At 39.0% G+C, this 16956-nt stretch overlaps 1 protein-coding gene across 7 annotated transcripts in view; it reads right to left on the reverse strand.

Annotated features, from left to right (window-relative positions):
• The window catches only part of ZC3H8 (zinc finger CCCH-type containing 8), a 49163-nt gene that overhangs the window by 30132 nt on the left and 2075 nt on the right, over window positions 1-16956 (reverse strand). For 5 of the 7 annotated variants that reach the window (XR_007470734.1, XM_049695706.1, XM_049695707.1 and 2 more), the window contains exons 2-7: window positions 15675-15771; window positions 5364-5601; window positions 4332-4471; window positions 2146-2268; window positions 1638-1751; window positions 525-632 (exon numbers count right to left, since the gene is read on the reverse strand). Coding sequence is in view for 6 of the 7 variants with exons in the window: in XM_049695706.1 (XP_049551663.1) it covers window positions 525-632; window positions 1638-1751; window positions 2146-2268; window positions 4332-4471; window positions 5364-5601; window positions 15675-15771 (820 nt within the window). In the remaining variant the exon portion in view is untranslated. The remainder of the gene's footprint in view (window positions 1-524; window positions 633-1637; window positions 1752-2145; window positions 2269-4331; window positions 4472-5363; window positions 5602-15674; window positions 15772-16956) is intronic. The other 2 variants (XM_049695708.1, XM_049695709.1) reach the window with 2 other exon arrangements.

Genomic DNA, 16956 nt, shown 5'->3' on the forward strand with positions numbered 1-16956 from the left:
AGTAAATCCTTAGATTATCAGTCCTAATATAACCCACATGCTACCCTATGAGGCACTCTCCTTAAGAAACTGTGAGTGTCTTTTCAAATTCCACCCTTAGTTCAAAAGTATTCTTTAAAAAAGAAAAACAGGGCCTTCCCTGGGGGCGCAGTGGTTACGAATCTGCCTGCCAATGCAGGGGACACGGGTTCAAGCCCTGGTCCGGGAGGATCCCACATGCCGCGGAGCAACTAGGCCCATGCGCCACAACTACTGAGCCTGCGCTCTAGAGCCCGCGAGCCACAACTACTGAGCCCACGTGCCACAACTACTGAAGCCTGTGCGCCTACAGCCCGTGCTCCACAATAGGAGAGGCCACTGCAATGAGAGGCCTGCGCACCGCAACGAAGAGTGGCCCCCGCTCACCGCAACTAGAGAAAGCCCGTGCACAGCAACGAAGACCCAACACAGCCAAAAATAAAATAAAAAATTTAAAAAATTAAAAAAAAAAAAAAGAGAGAAAGAAAAATTAAAATTATACTTACTTTAGCCAACAGTTCTTGTGTTTCAGCAGTCAGGGGAGCATGTGAAAACTTGCAATGTTCTCCCTGATAACATTTTGCTCCTGTATGGTAAAACTTGCAAGGATATTCATGTTAACCCAAATGTTAAGGAAAAGAACAACCGTAATCCAACTAAAATAATTTGTTATTAATTTAGTAACTTTATTTTTCCTATGTAAAGTTCTTTTCTACTAGTAGAAACAAATTCTCTATTTAAAATATGAGACAGTAAATTGTTAACTGGGTTATAAGAAAAATCTAATTTTAGGATGATTATAAAGTTTATTGGCTATCACAGGACACTTTTTTCCTTCATATCCATTCTTAAAATAAACTACAGGTATATTTCACCAATATAAGAGAGGGATGTGTATTTTAAATACTTTGAGAAATGGGATTATTTTTAAAGCAGTCTTTTGCAGTGGGGGGATTAAAGTCAATGACAATGATATGTCTTACAAATCTGGATCCTTCATATATTAGGCTTGTATAAAATAGGAACAATTTATACAGCTTCAATATTGTTTTCTAGGAAAAATTTCTCAAGTTAGAATTTGCGATTCCTTGTATTGAATGACTGAAGGAAAACAACTTTTGTGTTGATCAAAGGTCCAATTACCCTAAAATGTTTATGTTTGTATTTTTACAACATGTCTAGACCATTTACACTGAAGAGTTAGGGTTATTCTTCAAATTAAGGGACAATGTACCTCTATACAATACTGAATGTGCAGAAAACGAGTACTCCCAAACTGTGCAATTCCTGCCTCTTTTATGAAGTAGATTACATGAATATAGATTCAATTAGTGGATGTCACAGCAGAAATTCAGAGAAGTTTTTCTGGATAGGTCTGAAAGGTCTCATGAAGCTGTTACACTACCCAGGTTGAGAGGATGTGCATTTGAGAGAATTTCTAAAGACTCTTACTTGGGGGAAAAAGAAAAAAAATGTGTGTACAATTTAATCACTTCAATACTGAGTTGAGCTTGGATAATGTAATTTTGCCATGGCTAAAACACTTGGTGTCACTCAAAATTTTACATTCATGTAAATGTTTATGAAAAGTAAAGTTACTGTACCTTGTGATAAAGGATATTATGCAAATACAGGCAGTTTTCACCTCTGGTACAATATCCTTGTACATAAAACTTACACATTTCCTTTTTCTTCTCTATCTCTGCAGCATGATCAAATTTACACTGGTCTCCCTGGGCCAAAAGAAGGGACAAGGAAAAACCATTATTCCTCATAGTTAAGTCATTACAATTCCTACTTAATGATTCTAGAAGAAAACAAAGTCTTAGAAGCAGTACAGTCTAATTCTTAACAAGCTATCATAACCACATCACATATATATATCTGCTTAAAAATCTGTCAAGTCCTTAATATTTTTAACACAAAGCATTTAAAAAAATTATCTACTCTCCTAAACATAAAAGAATATTTCAGTAAAATTTCCTAATTGAAACTTTCCCAGAAGGAAACAGTTCTAAAATTGTACAGGTATGCTTTTGGAGTGTCTAATGGAAAGAGGAGTTGGTTTTAGTACATTTTTGCTATATCTTACATTTTAGTATATTTTTGCTTACACATTTTTTATACCTTAATACATTTCCTTTCAAGAAAATATTTACAAATTTGTTTTCCCTGGCGTTGCACCGTATGTTGGTTGATGAATCCCTGACTCATTCTCACAGGCTGCTGCTTCTCTTTAGGTTTACCATCCTTTGAAAACAAAAACAAAAAACTAAATGTGAGAAATAAAAAATTAAATATTTTATTCCATTGTACAAAAAAATGTGTTCTTTAAATTAATTATTTATTTTTGGCTGCATTGGGTCTTCGTTGCTGTGTGCAGGCTTTCTCTAGTTGCGTCAAGCGGGGGCTACTCTCTATTGCGGTGCGCGGGATTCTCACTGCAGTGGCTTCTCTTGTTGTGCAGCACAGGCCCTAGGCACACGGGCTTCAGTAGTTGTGGCTCGCAGGCTCTAGAGTGCAGGCTCAGTAGTTGTGGTGCATGGGCTTAGTTGCTCCACGGCATATGGGATCTTCCCAGACCAGGGATCAAACCTGTGTCCCCTGCATTGGCAGGCAGATTCTTATCCACTGCGCCACCAGGGAAGGCTGTACAAAATTATTTTAAACCACCTTTAACAACATTAAAAAGTAACTCTTCTGAATTGGCCTGCAGGTAAGATGTGGACTTTTGTACATCAGTTGAAAAAAATTAATGTTTTGTCAGTTTCAACAGCATTCCATCACTGAACATTATGAATATTTTATTGTACCTTGCCCTCGTTTTAAAAAATTAATTTAAAAATTTTAGAAGGAAAGTACCACTACTTCTGATTAAAAAGTGAAGTCTAAGAACAAGGCTCTTTAGAACAATGGGGACAAACCTCAAAATCATAAGGTAAAGCAAAAGTAGTGTGATCTTTCATTTCAGTGAGATGCTCACTACGTGTGAGCTGAGTGTACTGACGAGCTCAAATTAACAAACATAATTAGAAATATACCCTCAAAAATGGCAATAAAGGTATGAAAACAAAAGGGGAATTTCATTTTACGTCTTTAGAAACATAAATCACTTTTAGTTTGTTAACTTGTGGTACAACTTACAGCTTCTACGTACCATATACCCACATACAGTCTTAGGAATTCAGTAAGTACAAAGAAGGGAGCTGGCTGTATATTTATGTGATCTGCTTTGCAGTAATGTCAGACTTCCACTTAGCACAATCAAAATTATGTGTCTAATAAATGTCAGTTTTAACTCTGGGTTTTATTTTGATTATGTTATTAAATTCTAACATATATGTTTACATTTGTTCCTCATGTAGCAGGGCTGTCAGCTTTGGCTGAATAATCATTTGAGTCAATCTAAACCAAACGAAAGGGGGGACTTTGCTTGTGGTCCAGTGGTTAAGACTCCACGCACCCAGTGCAGGGGGCCCAGGTTGTCAGGGAACTAGATCCCACATGCCGCAACTAAAGATCCCGCATGAATCAACTAAGACCTGGCGCAGCCAAATAAATAAATAAATATGTAAATAAATATATATTTTAAAAAAAAAACAAAGGAAAGGGAAACTGCCCTGGCCCTTGTAACTACAGGCAGTTACCTAAACCCTAGGGCTTCGGATTCCTCCTTTGTAAAACAGATTTTATATAAATACATTTTAATCTATAATATTTGGTATTTCTAATAGTTTACCACCCTCAACTCTTGCCTCCTGAACCAAGCCTAACAACAAAAAGGTGGCCATCCAGCTTAGAAGCCCTCAGAAAAGCAGAGTCCAGAGGACTCACTTATTGTTCTACCGTGATTACATCTGCAGACCAAGGAAGAGGAACTTCTACAAAGCAAAATCAAAATTCTAGGAGGGTAGGGAGTGTCTGATAAGGTCAAAGCTCAAAAATATTCATTTTTAATTTCCAGAGGGAGTCAAAAACCAACAGACCAGAGACTTTAAGAGTAGAAACTCTGTAAGACTCTGTGGCCTTTGGAATGTCCTCATGGCTATCTTATATTCTCCCTGCCTCCCATATCTGTTTTTGCACAGCCCTCAGAAATCAGGGGGTTTGTGTGCGTGTATACAGGGGCAACAGGTACAACACTAAGGCCTGAGTGGGCGCTGGCAGGTAACGAGTGTGAGGGAAGGCCACCCAACAGTGAGAAAGAAGAACCCACGGAGCCCACTGGAGGTAAGAGGAGATCCCATTGGGGTGCAAGATAAAAATCCAAGGGCAGGCAGTGCCCTCCGACAGACAGGCGTATATTCTCATACCTGTTCCTGTGAGCCACTCTTCCTCAGGGAAGCGTTTGATCCTTTGTCTCCAGTGCCAGGCCATTTTCGCTTCATTTTCTTCTGTTTACCATTCTTGCGAACAGCTTTAAGGTTTTTATTTTTATTCTTTTGTTTAACAGCTAAAAGCAAGAAAGTTCAATTTAAAGGTGATATAAAAGTCCAATAGCAGTTTACTCTTAAGAAGTATATTCTCTAACAATCCAGGAAAACTTCTCCACTGCTCGAAGCGTAATAACTAGGATGATGCGGACCTGTCTTTCTAGAAGCTCTTGGATTAATATACTGTGGATCCCAAATTAACTCTTTGTGAAAATATATAAGGTATTATTGGGGAAAAGAACAAGATAATTCACGAAATCAATCTTGCTAGCCATCAGCCAGATCCTTCTGAAGTGTTCAGAGTACAATGGATCTAAGTAGGAACTGCTATAGCACTGTAACAGTAAAACCTTCAAATGTTTTCAATGACCTCATATATGGCTGTCAGATTACTCCCTGAAAACATTACATATATTAAGTTTATCTATAGATCCATTTTAAATAGAAGAACATTTAAAGAGGGAAAAAAAATAAAATGAGAAGATTAAGAATTTTATTTACAATTGTCATTTATTCTCCTATCTGTGGCTTAATTTCATTTTAGTCATCTAAAAGAATATATTTCTGAGTTTAGTCGGACACACTACCATCCCAGACATTAATTAAACCCATTCTTCTTCAGAGGACAGCAAACAGGTATTTCCTGTCCTTCACACATGATGAAGCCAGGGATTTAGCATTCTCCCTTTCAAAGTAGTCACGTCCTTTGAAAACCCTCCTGCACTCTCCGCTCCTCCCGCAAACTAAGCATTTGTACACCAAGTGACCAGCTCACATTTGGTGTAAAGATCCAGGAAAACGTGATCTTATCATGAGATAAAATGCAAGCGAACCCCTCCCCCCCATCCATATGTGGACAAATGTGACTGCTTCTATAGATAACTTTAAATGATAAAATAATTGGACTCTTACCTTTACCTTTCTGGATATCCTTTGCTCCCTCTTTCTTCACAGATTCTTCAGGAAGCGATAAGGATTGAGCAGCATTTGCCATCTCTTTAGCTTGTATATATTGTTGAAGCTCTTTAGCAAAATTATCTTCTGATTCCTGACTGCAGATATCATTATCACTATATACATCATAGTCCTTACTTCTTGATTTTCTACGTTGCAAATTCTTCCGTGATGTAGAGTTTCCAAAGTGCCTAAACTAAGTGAAAATTACATTTTCAATTTTTAAAACCTAGCATGATTCAAAACAATCTGGTTATAAAGAAGAAGCAAAGACTGGCCATGATCATTGTTGAGGTTGGGAGATGGGTACATAGGGGTTTCATATGCTATTCTTTCCGTTCTTATGTATATGAAATTTTCCAGAATTAAAAAAAAAAAAATCTATCCTTAAAGATGGTTTGAGGGAAGATTCTGAATTTGTATACTGTACTTTACTGAATTGAAAGACTAAAGCCCCGGGCGGTAGGATGAATTGGAAGATTGGGATTGACATACATACACTAATCTGTATAAAATAGATAACTAATGAGAACCTGCTGTATAGCACAGGGAACTCCACTTCGCTGTACGGTAGAAACTAACACAACGTTGTAAAACAACTATACCCCAATAAAAGAAAAAAAGAAAAGAAAAAAGAAAGACTAAAGCCCTATGTCTTAATTATTTGATATAAAGGAACTACAGAATTATAGTTCACATTTTATTTCTCCCTTTGCATGGACTATACTTTTAAACGGTTTAACTCAATAGATCGTCATTTCATAAAAGAACAAGTACACTGTAATGGCCCAATTGAAAATCCGCTATACTAAGTAAGATACATCACACATACCAAAGCCTATTTTTTCCCTATAACTCACAGCACTGGTGGCATAGGATGTGGCAACAATGATGAGAAGAAAGAATTGCCCCATTCTCTGTAATTAAGTTAATTTTACTTTCAGAAATAGTCTTCTAACTCTGTTGTTGGAGCTGCCCCAAGGTGACAGCTACAAACACAGGCATCCACTGGAACAGGAACTCAGGTATGGCAGCTGACCCTGAAGCAGCCCGAGGTGATCAAAGCAGACAACTTAAAGCACTTTGCATATAAAAATTTCCAAGTACTGGTTACAGAGGCGTCTATACCTGGTGACACAGGTGTATCAATCTGTATAATTACAACCAGTACATTTCAATTAAAAAGTTTATTTTTAAAAAGCCCAACTGCCAAAGGGCTCCTATTCTGATCTCAGGAAGAGATGATATGTCTGTCATTAAATTGGCCAATTACCCCGCTCCAGAGCTTTTGGGCCTGGTCTCATCTACCCTCACATAACTGAGGAAGGCAGCAAAGGAGAATCACAAAATATACTAGGTGGTCCAGTTTAATGGTTTACCTTTGATGTTTAACTTCCAAGCTAGAAGTTGTACCACTGGAGGGTTGACTATGGCCTAGAAAATGAATTTGCCCCCTGCTTGAAGAATCCGAACAAGCTGAGAAGGTTGCCTAACCTGACAAGGGCTTCACTGTACATCTTATTTTCATTACACCAGACAAGACTACCAACCAATCCAATCTTCAAGCCTCCAAGTTTCTCATCTCTGAGTCCTCAAGAAAAGAGCACCCTTTTCTAACATACCAACTTGTAAACAGCTTTGGGTTAGGGGTTAGGCCTGGCCTCCTGCTTTTATAAATAACGTTTTGCTGGAACAGTCACGCTCATTCATTCATTAATCTATGGCTGCTTAGCTGTGACAGAGACGATATGGCTCACAAAGTCAAAAAGATGCACTTATCTGGTCCTTTATGAAAACGTTGGCTGACTCCTGTGATAATTATTATGTTTACCTTGGTTTTGGCCTTTAATTTTATTTAGTAGGCACAGGGAGAACCAAAAAATCATTCAATATGCAACAGTTCACAATAAGTTTAGCTCAATCAAACATGAGATTCTATTCAGTGCATCTGAATCAAAATATTACAAGGATCCAAATGGGTGATTATGTGTTCCCCCTCCCCCGCACAAGATGTGGGGGCCTGCAGTACTGAAGCAGACCCCTTTTACTACAAGTAGTAACAAAACTGACTTATTTGTATTAAACGAAGAGATGAGATGACTTGGCAACATTATAAAACGAGGACAATCATCAACTATGTTGTTTTACTATAGAGAAGTATTCCTAATTGATATGATTCTTTTCAGAGGGCACCGAAATACACAATATACAAATGATTGCTTAAATACTTTTCTTCATGCAGCTAACTATAAACTCATTGCTTCGATGTCTGTTGTTCTCTATATAATTTGGAAAGTATAAGAACACGATATTACAACTTTTTTATGTTTTATAAAGGAGTCCACATAAAGTATTTTTCTTCTTTTTTAAGTAAAAGATTTTCTTGCATTTGATTCAGGATGGTATATAGAACTCGTATGGCCTCCTGAAATTCCCCAGAAATAAAAGTATAGAAATATAAAAATTAATAGTCCTAAAATAGTGTGTGTATAGGAGACAGGGAATGAAGTACACTCATTAGGAATTAAGAAAAGTTCAACAAATTCCTGGCAAATTTTTGACAAACAAAAAGCAAGTTATAATTTGGAGGTTGGGCTTAGGGTGCAGTGTGAGAAATAGGGCTATAAATGAGAATGACTTAAAATTCTACATAAAAACAAACAAAGCTATTGTAACAAATTATCTCTGCCCACCCACCCCCAACGCAGAATACAATCAAACAAAAATTTACCCTGGGCTGGGGACTTCCCTGGTGGCACAGTGGTTAAGAAACCGCCTGCCGATGCAGGGGACACGGGTTCGAGCCCTGGTCCGGGAAGATCCCACATGCCTGGAGCAACTAAGCCCGTGTGCCACAACTACTGAGCCTGCACTCTAGAGCCCGTGAGCCACAACTACTGAGCCCAGGTGCCACAACTACTGAACCCGCATGCCTAGAGCCCATGCTCCGCAACTAGAAGCCACCGCAATGAGAAGCCCATGCACCGCCACGAAGAGTAGCCCCCTCTCGCCGCAACTAGAGAAAGCCCGCACGCAGCAACAAAGACCCAATGCAGCCATAAATAAATAAATTTTTTAAATTTATTAAAAAAAAAAAATTTACCCTGGGCAAAAAGAGAGCTATTCGCTAAAGAAATGTATTAAAATGTCTGATAAAAGCCAAGTCTTCTTGTATGGGTACTAAGACCCCAGAGTGAATTCCTCCATATTCTGACATTTGTGAGCAACTCCCACGAGAAAAACACTCTATCCACTCACTCTATATCAGGGTTCTTAACCTGCTGTCCAGAGATGGCCCCACCCCGCCCTGCCTCTGGCCAAGGGTCTATGGATAGAATTCAATGAACTTGGATAGTAATAAAAATCACACATTATTTTCATCAACCTCTAAATTGACGTTTGGCATTTTCTTCTGCTTTGACTACAGCAACAAACCACAGTAGTATTAGCAGCAGCTGCGACTGTCACCACTAGAAATCACAGGCACTTTCATATATTATCGTTATTGCAGACCTCAAATTATCTTTTATGTTCATCACTATGTCAAAATTACAATAGTTAGACCTAACGCTGGATCTTACTATTTAGTGCATTTATAAAGAGCATATTACTCTTACCCCATTTGTTCTTTAATATTTTGATAACTGTGTTTCAATAAGATCAATTTCCATTGTAATCCAACATATTTTATACACTTAAAAATATTATCATAAGGGGCCCATGGGCTTCACCAGACTGCCAAAGGGGGTGCATGGCACAAAGAAGGTTAAGAGCTACTATGCTGCTGGACACCTAGAGATGCACACGGCCCACTCACGTACCGAATGCCCCATCAGGCTTTCCATTTAGAAGAAAGGCCTATGGAGACACAGACCTACCTACAGACCAGCAAAGAACTTCCATCAGCTCTCCAGGCCTTTCTTAAATCAAGAGACATGAAGAAAAACAAAAGCTAATGATGAAATCTAGAGCAGTGGTCATTAAAATATAACCAAGGACCAAATCTACCCTGCTACCTGTTTTTGTAATAGTCAGCAAGCTAAGAATGGTCTTTACATTTTTTAAATGGTTGGGGGAAAAAAAATGAAATAACATTTCATGACACGGGAATTATATAGAATTCTAATTTCAGCATCCATAAAGTTTTATCAGAACACAGCCATGCTCACTCATTTACGTATTACACTGGCTGCTTTGAGAGCTGAGCAGAAGCAGAAGAGACCGTAGGTGTGGCTGTGGCTCTCTCATCACTTTACACTCATGCTCAGCATACCATGAATTTGTGACAGTATAACTTTTTTTTTTTTTTTTTTTTTTTTTTTTTTGCGGTACGCAGGCCTCTCTCACTGTTGTGGCCTCTCCTGTTGTGGAGCACAGGCTCCGGACGCGCAGGCTCAGCGGCCATGGCTCACGGGCCCAGCCGCTCCACGGCACGTGGGATCCCCCCAGACCAGGGCACGAACCCACGCCCCACGCATCGGCAGGTGGACCCCCAACCACTGCGCCACCAGGGAAACCCTGACCGTTATAACTTGACAGCATGTTGAATACGTCACATATCACCAAGTCATGATACTTTTTTGTTTCATTACTAGTGCACACCCACCATGTCAAAACATGAAAAGCAGACTTTGAATGCCATGCATTTAAGACACAGTAAAGTGTGGATTATTTTACTGTCAAATTAGGTGGCAAAGCATTACGGTTATTACACAATGATACTACAGCAGTGCTGAAGGAACACAATATATGTTGACAATATTAAGCATTCATCACAATAATCCCAACTCACAGGAAAGCCACGGTGAGAAAAATTAGAAAATATAAGCAAAATATCTCATCACAAAATTATTTCCTCACAAGAATCAAAAATGAAAATGAGGCTGCAATCAAAGTAAGTTTCTGAGTGGCTCAGTTGTTAGCCAAAGAAAGCTGATGGTGAGTTAATTAAATCATGTTTGATTGCAGCAATTGAAGAACTGTCCAGAGAAAAAGTTGTTTAAGAAAACTGGCCTTTTGGCAACAACAGTTTCTCAAAGCCGTGAGGGAACTGGGAGAAGCTCTGACAACTAAAAAAATAAGACAAATGATATCAGGTGGTTTTCCTTGGCTCTTGATGAGTTGACAGATGTTACTGACATCGCTCATATCACTGTGCTGTCCAAAGTTACAACAAGAAGCAAGAGCTCCATTCTCACGCAAATTTGCAGTAGATTTATCTTCCAGGCTCAAACTACAGTTCCAGCAGTGTTTTTCAGATTTTAATGTATATGCAGACGAAATCGCTATTTCAAAATCCATTTAACTGTGCAACTGAGGAGTTATCACCTAACCTTCAATTGGAAGTAATTAATCTGCAATGTAATGACAGGCTAAAAGACAAATCTCAAGAGAAAAATCTAATAAAGTTTTTAAAATGCCTTCCAAGCAATGAATATACTCAGTAAAAATCATGCTGGTGAACTGATAAAAGTGTTTTCTGCAGTACCTGCAGTAAAAAAAACACCTTTAAAGATGAAATGTATAGAGTCTAATTACAGATCAGCACTAACAGATGAATCTTTGCAATCAATTTTGATAGGGAACACTAACTTTGAACTCCAGTTAAACAAATTATTACCCCAAAAGAAGAATCCCCTCATTCTCACTAGTAAACCTGTACAACAAAAAACTCAATTATTATATGTTAAATTCTGTCAATAAAAATGCTGTGGAAATTTGTTTTCTCCCACTTGTTATATCAGTAGCTACATTCTACCCTCAATTTTGCTTTTGGCTTGCAAAGCCTATCTTTTACAGAAAATATTTACTGACTCCTGATCTAGAGAATAAAACAAAAAAGCAGGAGAAAGAGAAAACCTGATCCAGAAGAAGCAAATACAATTCAAGGAAAAGAAAAGAGCACAAAAATTTTTAAATAAATAAACAAAGATATCAGGATGGTATATATATATTTTTTGCGGTACGCGGGCCTCTCACTGCTGTGGCCTCTCCCGCTGCGGAGCACAGGCTCCGGACGCGCAGGCTCAGCGGCCATGTCTCACGGTCCCAGCCGCTCTGCGGCATGTGGGATCCTCCCGGACCGGGGCACGAACCCGCGTCCCCTGCATCGGCAGGCGGACTGTCAACCACTGCGCCACCAGGGAAACCCCAAGATGGTATATTTTTTAAAAATGCTAGAAAGCTATAACAACAGAACAAGGAAGAACTCTTGATAATTATGATTTACAAAATGAAGATAAATAGAAATAGAGGAAATGTCTTAGAATATAAAGAAAAAAGGCAAAGAGAATAAAAATAGAAGATATTCCTTGTACATGAAGGGTATGAGTAAACAGTCTCACCAAACACTTAAGCACAATGAATGAAAAAAGATTCAGTCTCTAACACCACCAAGAGAAGACTCTAAAAGCTTCCAGGGAGAACAGGATACTTAACAAAGTAACTAGAATTAGACTGCCAAGACTTCACGCTAGCAACACTGGACAGTAGAAGAAAATGGGGCAATAAGCTCAAGCCGAATTCTATTTCAGCCAAATTACCTGTCAGCTATGAGAATAAAGTCAAGATATTTTCAGAAATGTTACAAGAACTCAAAAGTTTAATTCCATGCATTCCTATCTAACAATGTATGCCAGCTAAGTGAGAAAACAAGTTAGAAAATGGTGCTTAAAAAAAAAGGAAAGGATGTAATTCACAATAGTCTCATCAGACACCTAGCAATACATCTAACAAAAGGTATATAAGATGGAAGACATCTACAAAGAAAATTATAAAACACTGCTGAGATAAATTAAAGAGGAGTTAAAGACTGGACAATCCAATATTCTAAAGATGTCAATTCTCTCCCAAATGACCTAAAGAGTCAATGCATTCCAAAGTGAAAATCCCAACAGGATTTGTTGTGGAACTTGACAAACTCTTTCTAAAGTTTATATGGCAGTGCTAAGGGCTAAGAAGAGCTGAGACAGTTAAAGAAGAAAAACAACGTGAGAGGACTTGCTTATCTGATATCCAAACTTATTATAATAAAACTGTAATAATCAACACAGTGAGGTCTTGGGGGAAGGGACAGACATATAAACCGGCAGATGAGAAGAGAGAGTCCAGAAACGGACCCATCGGAACACAAACACGTGATTTTTGACACCAATGACACTGCAGACTCATGGGAGAAAAGACAGTTCTTTCCCCCCAATGAATGGTTCTGGAACAATCGGGTATGATAATGAAAAAAAAGTAAAATGAAATTTGTCCCCTCTACCTCACAGTATACATAAAAATCAATTCTGGGTAATTATAAACATAAATGGGAAAGAAAAACAACAAAACTTCTAGAAGACACTGTAGGGAAATATTTCTATTACCTCAGGATATTTAAATAAAACATATAAAACATTAACTATAAAGGAACAGATTAATAAATTTGAATACATTAAAATTATAAAACTTTTATCAAAAACTGCCATTGGGGGCTTCCCTGGTGGCGCAGTGGTGGAGAGTCCGCCTGCCGATGCAGGGGACACGGATTCGTGCCCCGGTCTGGGAGGATCCCACATGCCGCGGAGCGGCTGGGCCCGTGAGCCATGGCCGCTGAGCCTGCGCTTCCGGAGCCTGTGCTCCGCAATGGGAGAGACCACAACAGTGAGAGGCCCGCGTACCGCAAAAAAAAAAAAAAAAAACTGCCATTGACTGGAAAGAAAGCCGCAAAATGAGCAGATACTTGCAACACATAATCCACAAAGAAGGGGAAAACATCCCCTACATCCGGAATAAAGAAAAAAATTTAAAAAAGACTTAAAGTGGCCCACAAAAAAGGCAAATCCAAGTTGGACAAACATGAAAAGATGCTCAACAGTAATCAAGAAAATGCAAACTGGCTTCCCTGGTGGCACAGTGGTTAAGAATCCACCTGCCAATGCAGGGGACATGGGTTCGAGCCCTGGTCCGGGAAGATCCCACATGCCGCGGAGCAACTAAGCCCGTGCGCCACAACTACTGAACCTGCACTCTAGAGCCTGCGAGCCACAACTACTGAAGCCCATGCGCCTAGAGCCAGTGCTCTGCAATAAGAGAAGCCACCGCAATGAGAAGCCCGCACACCACAACGAAGAGTACCCCCTGCTCACTGCAACTAGTGAAAGCCCACGTGCAGCAATGAAGACCCAATGCAGCCACAAATAAATAAATTAAATTAATTTTTAAAAAAAAGAAAATGCAAACTAAATGACAATGAAGATATCTCACCAGATGGCAGAAAATAAGAAAGGTAACAAATATCAAGTGAGCAGCAGTAGAAATACAGCCTCTCATACACTGCCTTTGGGAATAAACATCAGTAGAACCACTCTGGAATACAGTTTGGCATCATGGTAAAGGGAAAGATGCTTGTACTCTAAGACCCAGCAGTTCCACTCCTAGGTAAATGTAGAGTAGATGTGCAGCTGGATACAAGTGAGAGACGTAGCAGCATTACCCATAACCCCCAAAACTGGACATGAGACCAAATGTCTACCAACACCAGAACCTAGTATATTCAAATAATGGAATGCTATGCCGCTAAGAAAATGAACAAATCAGTATACGCCACTTGTGTATACTATGTACATACTACATGTATATATCGTGTATACTATGACTCTTATAAACATAACGTTGAGAAAAATAAGACAGCAAAGAGCACATACAACACTGTTCTATTTCTATAAAGTGCAAAAACAGGCAAGAGAAAACTGCATTCTGAAGCATGACAGCATTAGTAGTAAAACTGTAAAGAACGAGGAAGTGATTAGTATACAAGTTCGGACAGTAGTTATCTCCAGGAGGAGAAAAGGGAATACAACTGAAAAAGGAGGCATCAGAGGCACTGTGGGTAAAGCTTTCTTGACTTGCACAGTGTCTACTTGGGTGTTCTCTTTCTAATTAGCTGTGATACTATACATTTATGTTTTACACACTCATAAGTAAAGAGCCTGGCCTGGAGTAAGCCTACTTAGAAATAATCTAGGTATCCATCTTCTCACAGTATTGTTTCTGGGAAACTCCTCAAGATAATCATGGAAGGCTGTACCTGCCTATCTCCTGTATGGGGTTATACATGGACTGGGGAACTTTAAGTGGGCATGAAAGACTGGGACCTACATGACTAAAATAGCATAAAAAAGGTGTGGGAAACCCAAACTGCAGTTTCTTGGTGTCCACCACAGCTCTCGTCCACAGCAGCCATATATGCCCCAAAGGGCAAAAGAAGTTATGTACTTGGGTAGCTGAGACACTTCCTGAGGAGATGAAGATGCTGTACCTGCTGGATTTTCTGTCCTGTATCCTTTTATAAAGCTGAGTATAAGAATATCATATGAAAGCCCATGTGTGTCTTGTGAGTCTCATTGTCAATTTGAACCCATTCTTTTGCAGTGCGTTAAAATTCACAATTAAAAAAGTTCAAAAAGAGAAAAAGCAAGAAAGATGCAGATATTGGCGTTGCTGTGGGTTGACTGTGTCCTCCCCAAATTCTTATGTTGAAGTCCTAACCCCTAGTACCTTAGAATGTGACCTCATTTGGAAATAGGGCCATTATATGTATAATTAGTTAAGATGAGGTCATTAGGGTGGGCTTTAATCCAATATGGCTGGTGTCCTTATAAAAGTGGGAAATGTAGACACAGACGTATTCACATAGGGAGAACGCCCTTCAAACATCAAGGTAAAGATCAAGATGATGCTTCTGGAAGCCAAGCCAGGGAAGACCAAAGACTGCCAGCAAACCAACCAGAAGCTAGGGCAGAGGCACGGAACAGATTCTTCCTCACAGCTGTCAGAAGGAACCAATCCTCCCGACAGCTTGCTCTTGGACTTCTAGCCTCAAGAAACACAAGACGATAAATTTCTGTTGTTTAAATCACCCAGTATGAGGTACTTTGTTATGGCAGTCCTAGCAACTGAATACAAGCTTCAAGCTATAAATCACTACGGTTAGTTAAGTTCAGCAAATCAAAATTTTTAATCTAATTTGAAAAGAAAGAAGATTTTGAAACCGTTAACAACCATTTCAAAGATAGGGGAAACCAAAATACAGACAATGCACTAGAAACAGTTCATGTTAAACAACAAAGTTCTTAAATGATTAATTTTTTTTTTAAGTATAACAAGGTTTCCTTTGATATAAGTAACCTGGTCTCAAATGCTGACTAAAAGGAGACAAATAGGATCCCTAATCAACTTCTCACAGCCATTTCTGTCTGTTTTTTCAATACACCAACTTAATCTTACTTTTTTGGAAATTTGCTCACACTTCAGTTTTACTTTCCATTTTATTTTCTCTTCTTGTGTTTCTTCAACTTCTGTATCATCTATTCCACCATCGATTCTGCAGCAAAAATATCAAATAACACAGACGGGTTTTTCAACATGAAAAGGGTTCATACCACAACATTAAAATTCACTGCTTTGGTTTACCTTCAACTTGCCCTCAAAGAAATTCCAAATTCAAAATCTACCCCAAATATTCCAGAGAAACATTCCATCATTACTACTCAATGATGAGTAGTAAATGTCAACACATATTTATGAGTAAACCGCAAAGCTGAAACTTTATATTACATAACCTTAATGTTCAACTATTAGCAGCTATACAAATCATCCATTCATTCAACAAATACTGAGTATCCACCGCACACCAGGCTCTGGACCTTAAATCCTGGAATACAACAATGAAAAAGACCTTGTTCCTGCCTTCTAAGAACTTTCTATCTACTTCGGAGAAAAAAAGAAAGCAATTTCCGTATGGTGTGCTAAGTATCAGTGCATACATGAGGAACACTTAACCTAGATTTGGGGGCCAGAAGTTTTCCTAACCTAAAAGATATGTAAGGGCTTCCCTGGTGGCGCAGTGGTTGAGACTCCACCTGCTGATGCAGGGGACACGGGTTCGTGCCCCGGACCGGGAAGATCCCACATGCCGCTGAGCGGCTGGGCCAGTGAGCCATGGCCGCTGAGCCTGCGCGTCCGGAGCCTCAGCGGGAGAGGCCACAGCAGTGAGAGGCCCGCGTACCGCAAAAAAAAAAAAAAAAAAAAAAAAAAAGATATGTAAGAATTAAAAACAAAGAGGAATGTCAGGGAGAAGAGTATTTCAGGTAGAATGCAGGGTGCCTTCCGAGGTCCAGAGAGAACTAAACTTATATTCAAGTGGGAAGATGAAAAAGAAAAGTTGTTGTCAGGGTCATTAGGACTGAGAAGCTGAGCATGCATAGATACCATCTGAGATGACTACTTGAGGTTATTCCAGCAAAACTAAAAATAACCTAAGAAAGATGAAGATGGGAAATAAAAGAAACAAAGAAGCCAATAAAATGTACAGGTAAATCTAAATAATGGTTGATGCTATAGACACAGAAGTCTGAAGACAACTGTGTCTCAGCAAGTAGTGATCAAGAGATAAAAGCTTAAGATCTGAGTTGCACACCAGATAAAGGCAAGGACTAGGCAATGTGTATGTTCTCAAAAGAACATGTTGCGAAAGGCACTGCTAGCACTGTAATGTGAAGAGTGGTTT

This window comes from Orcinus orca, chromosome 13 (genome assembly GCF_937001465.1).
Source record: "Orcinus orca chromosome 13, mOrcOrc1.1, whole genome shotgun sequence".
NCBI classification, from domain to species: domain Eukaryota; kingdom Metazoa; phylum Chordata; class Mammalia; order Artiodactyla; family Delphinidae; genus Orcinus; species Orcinus orca.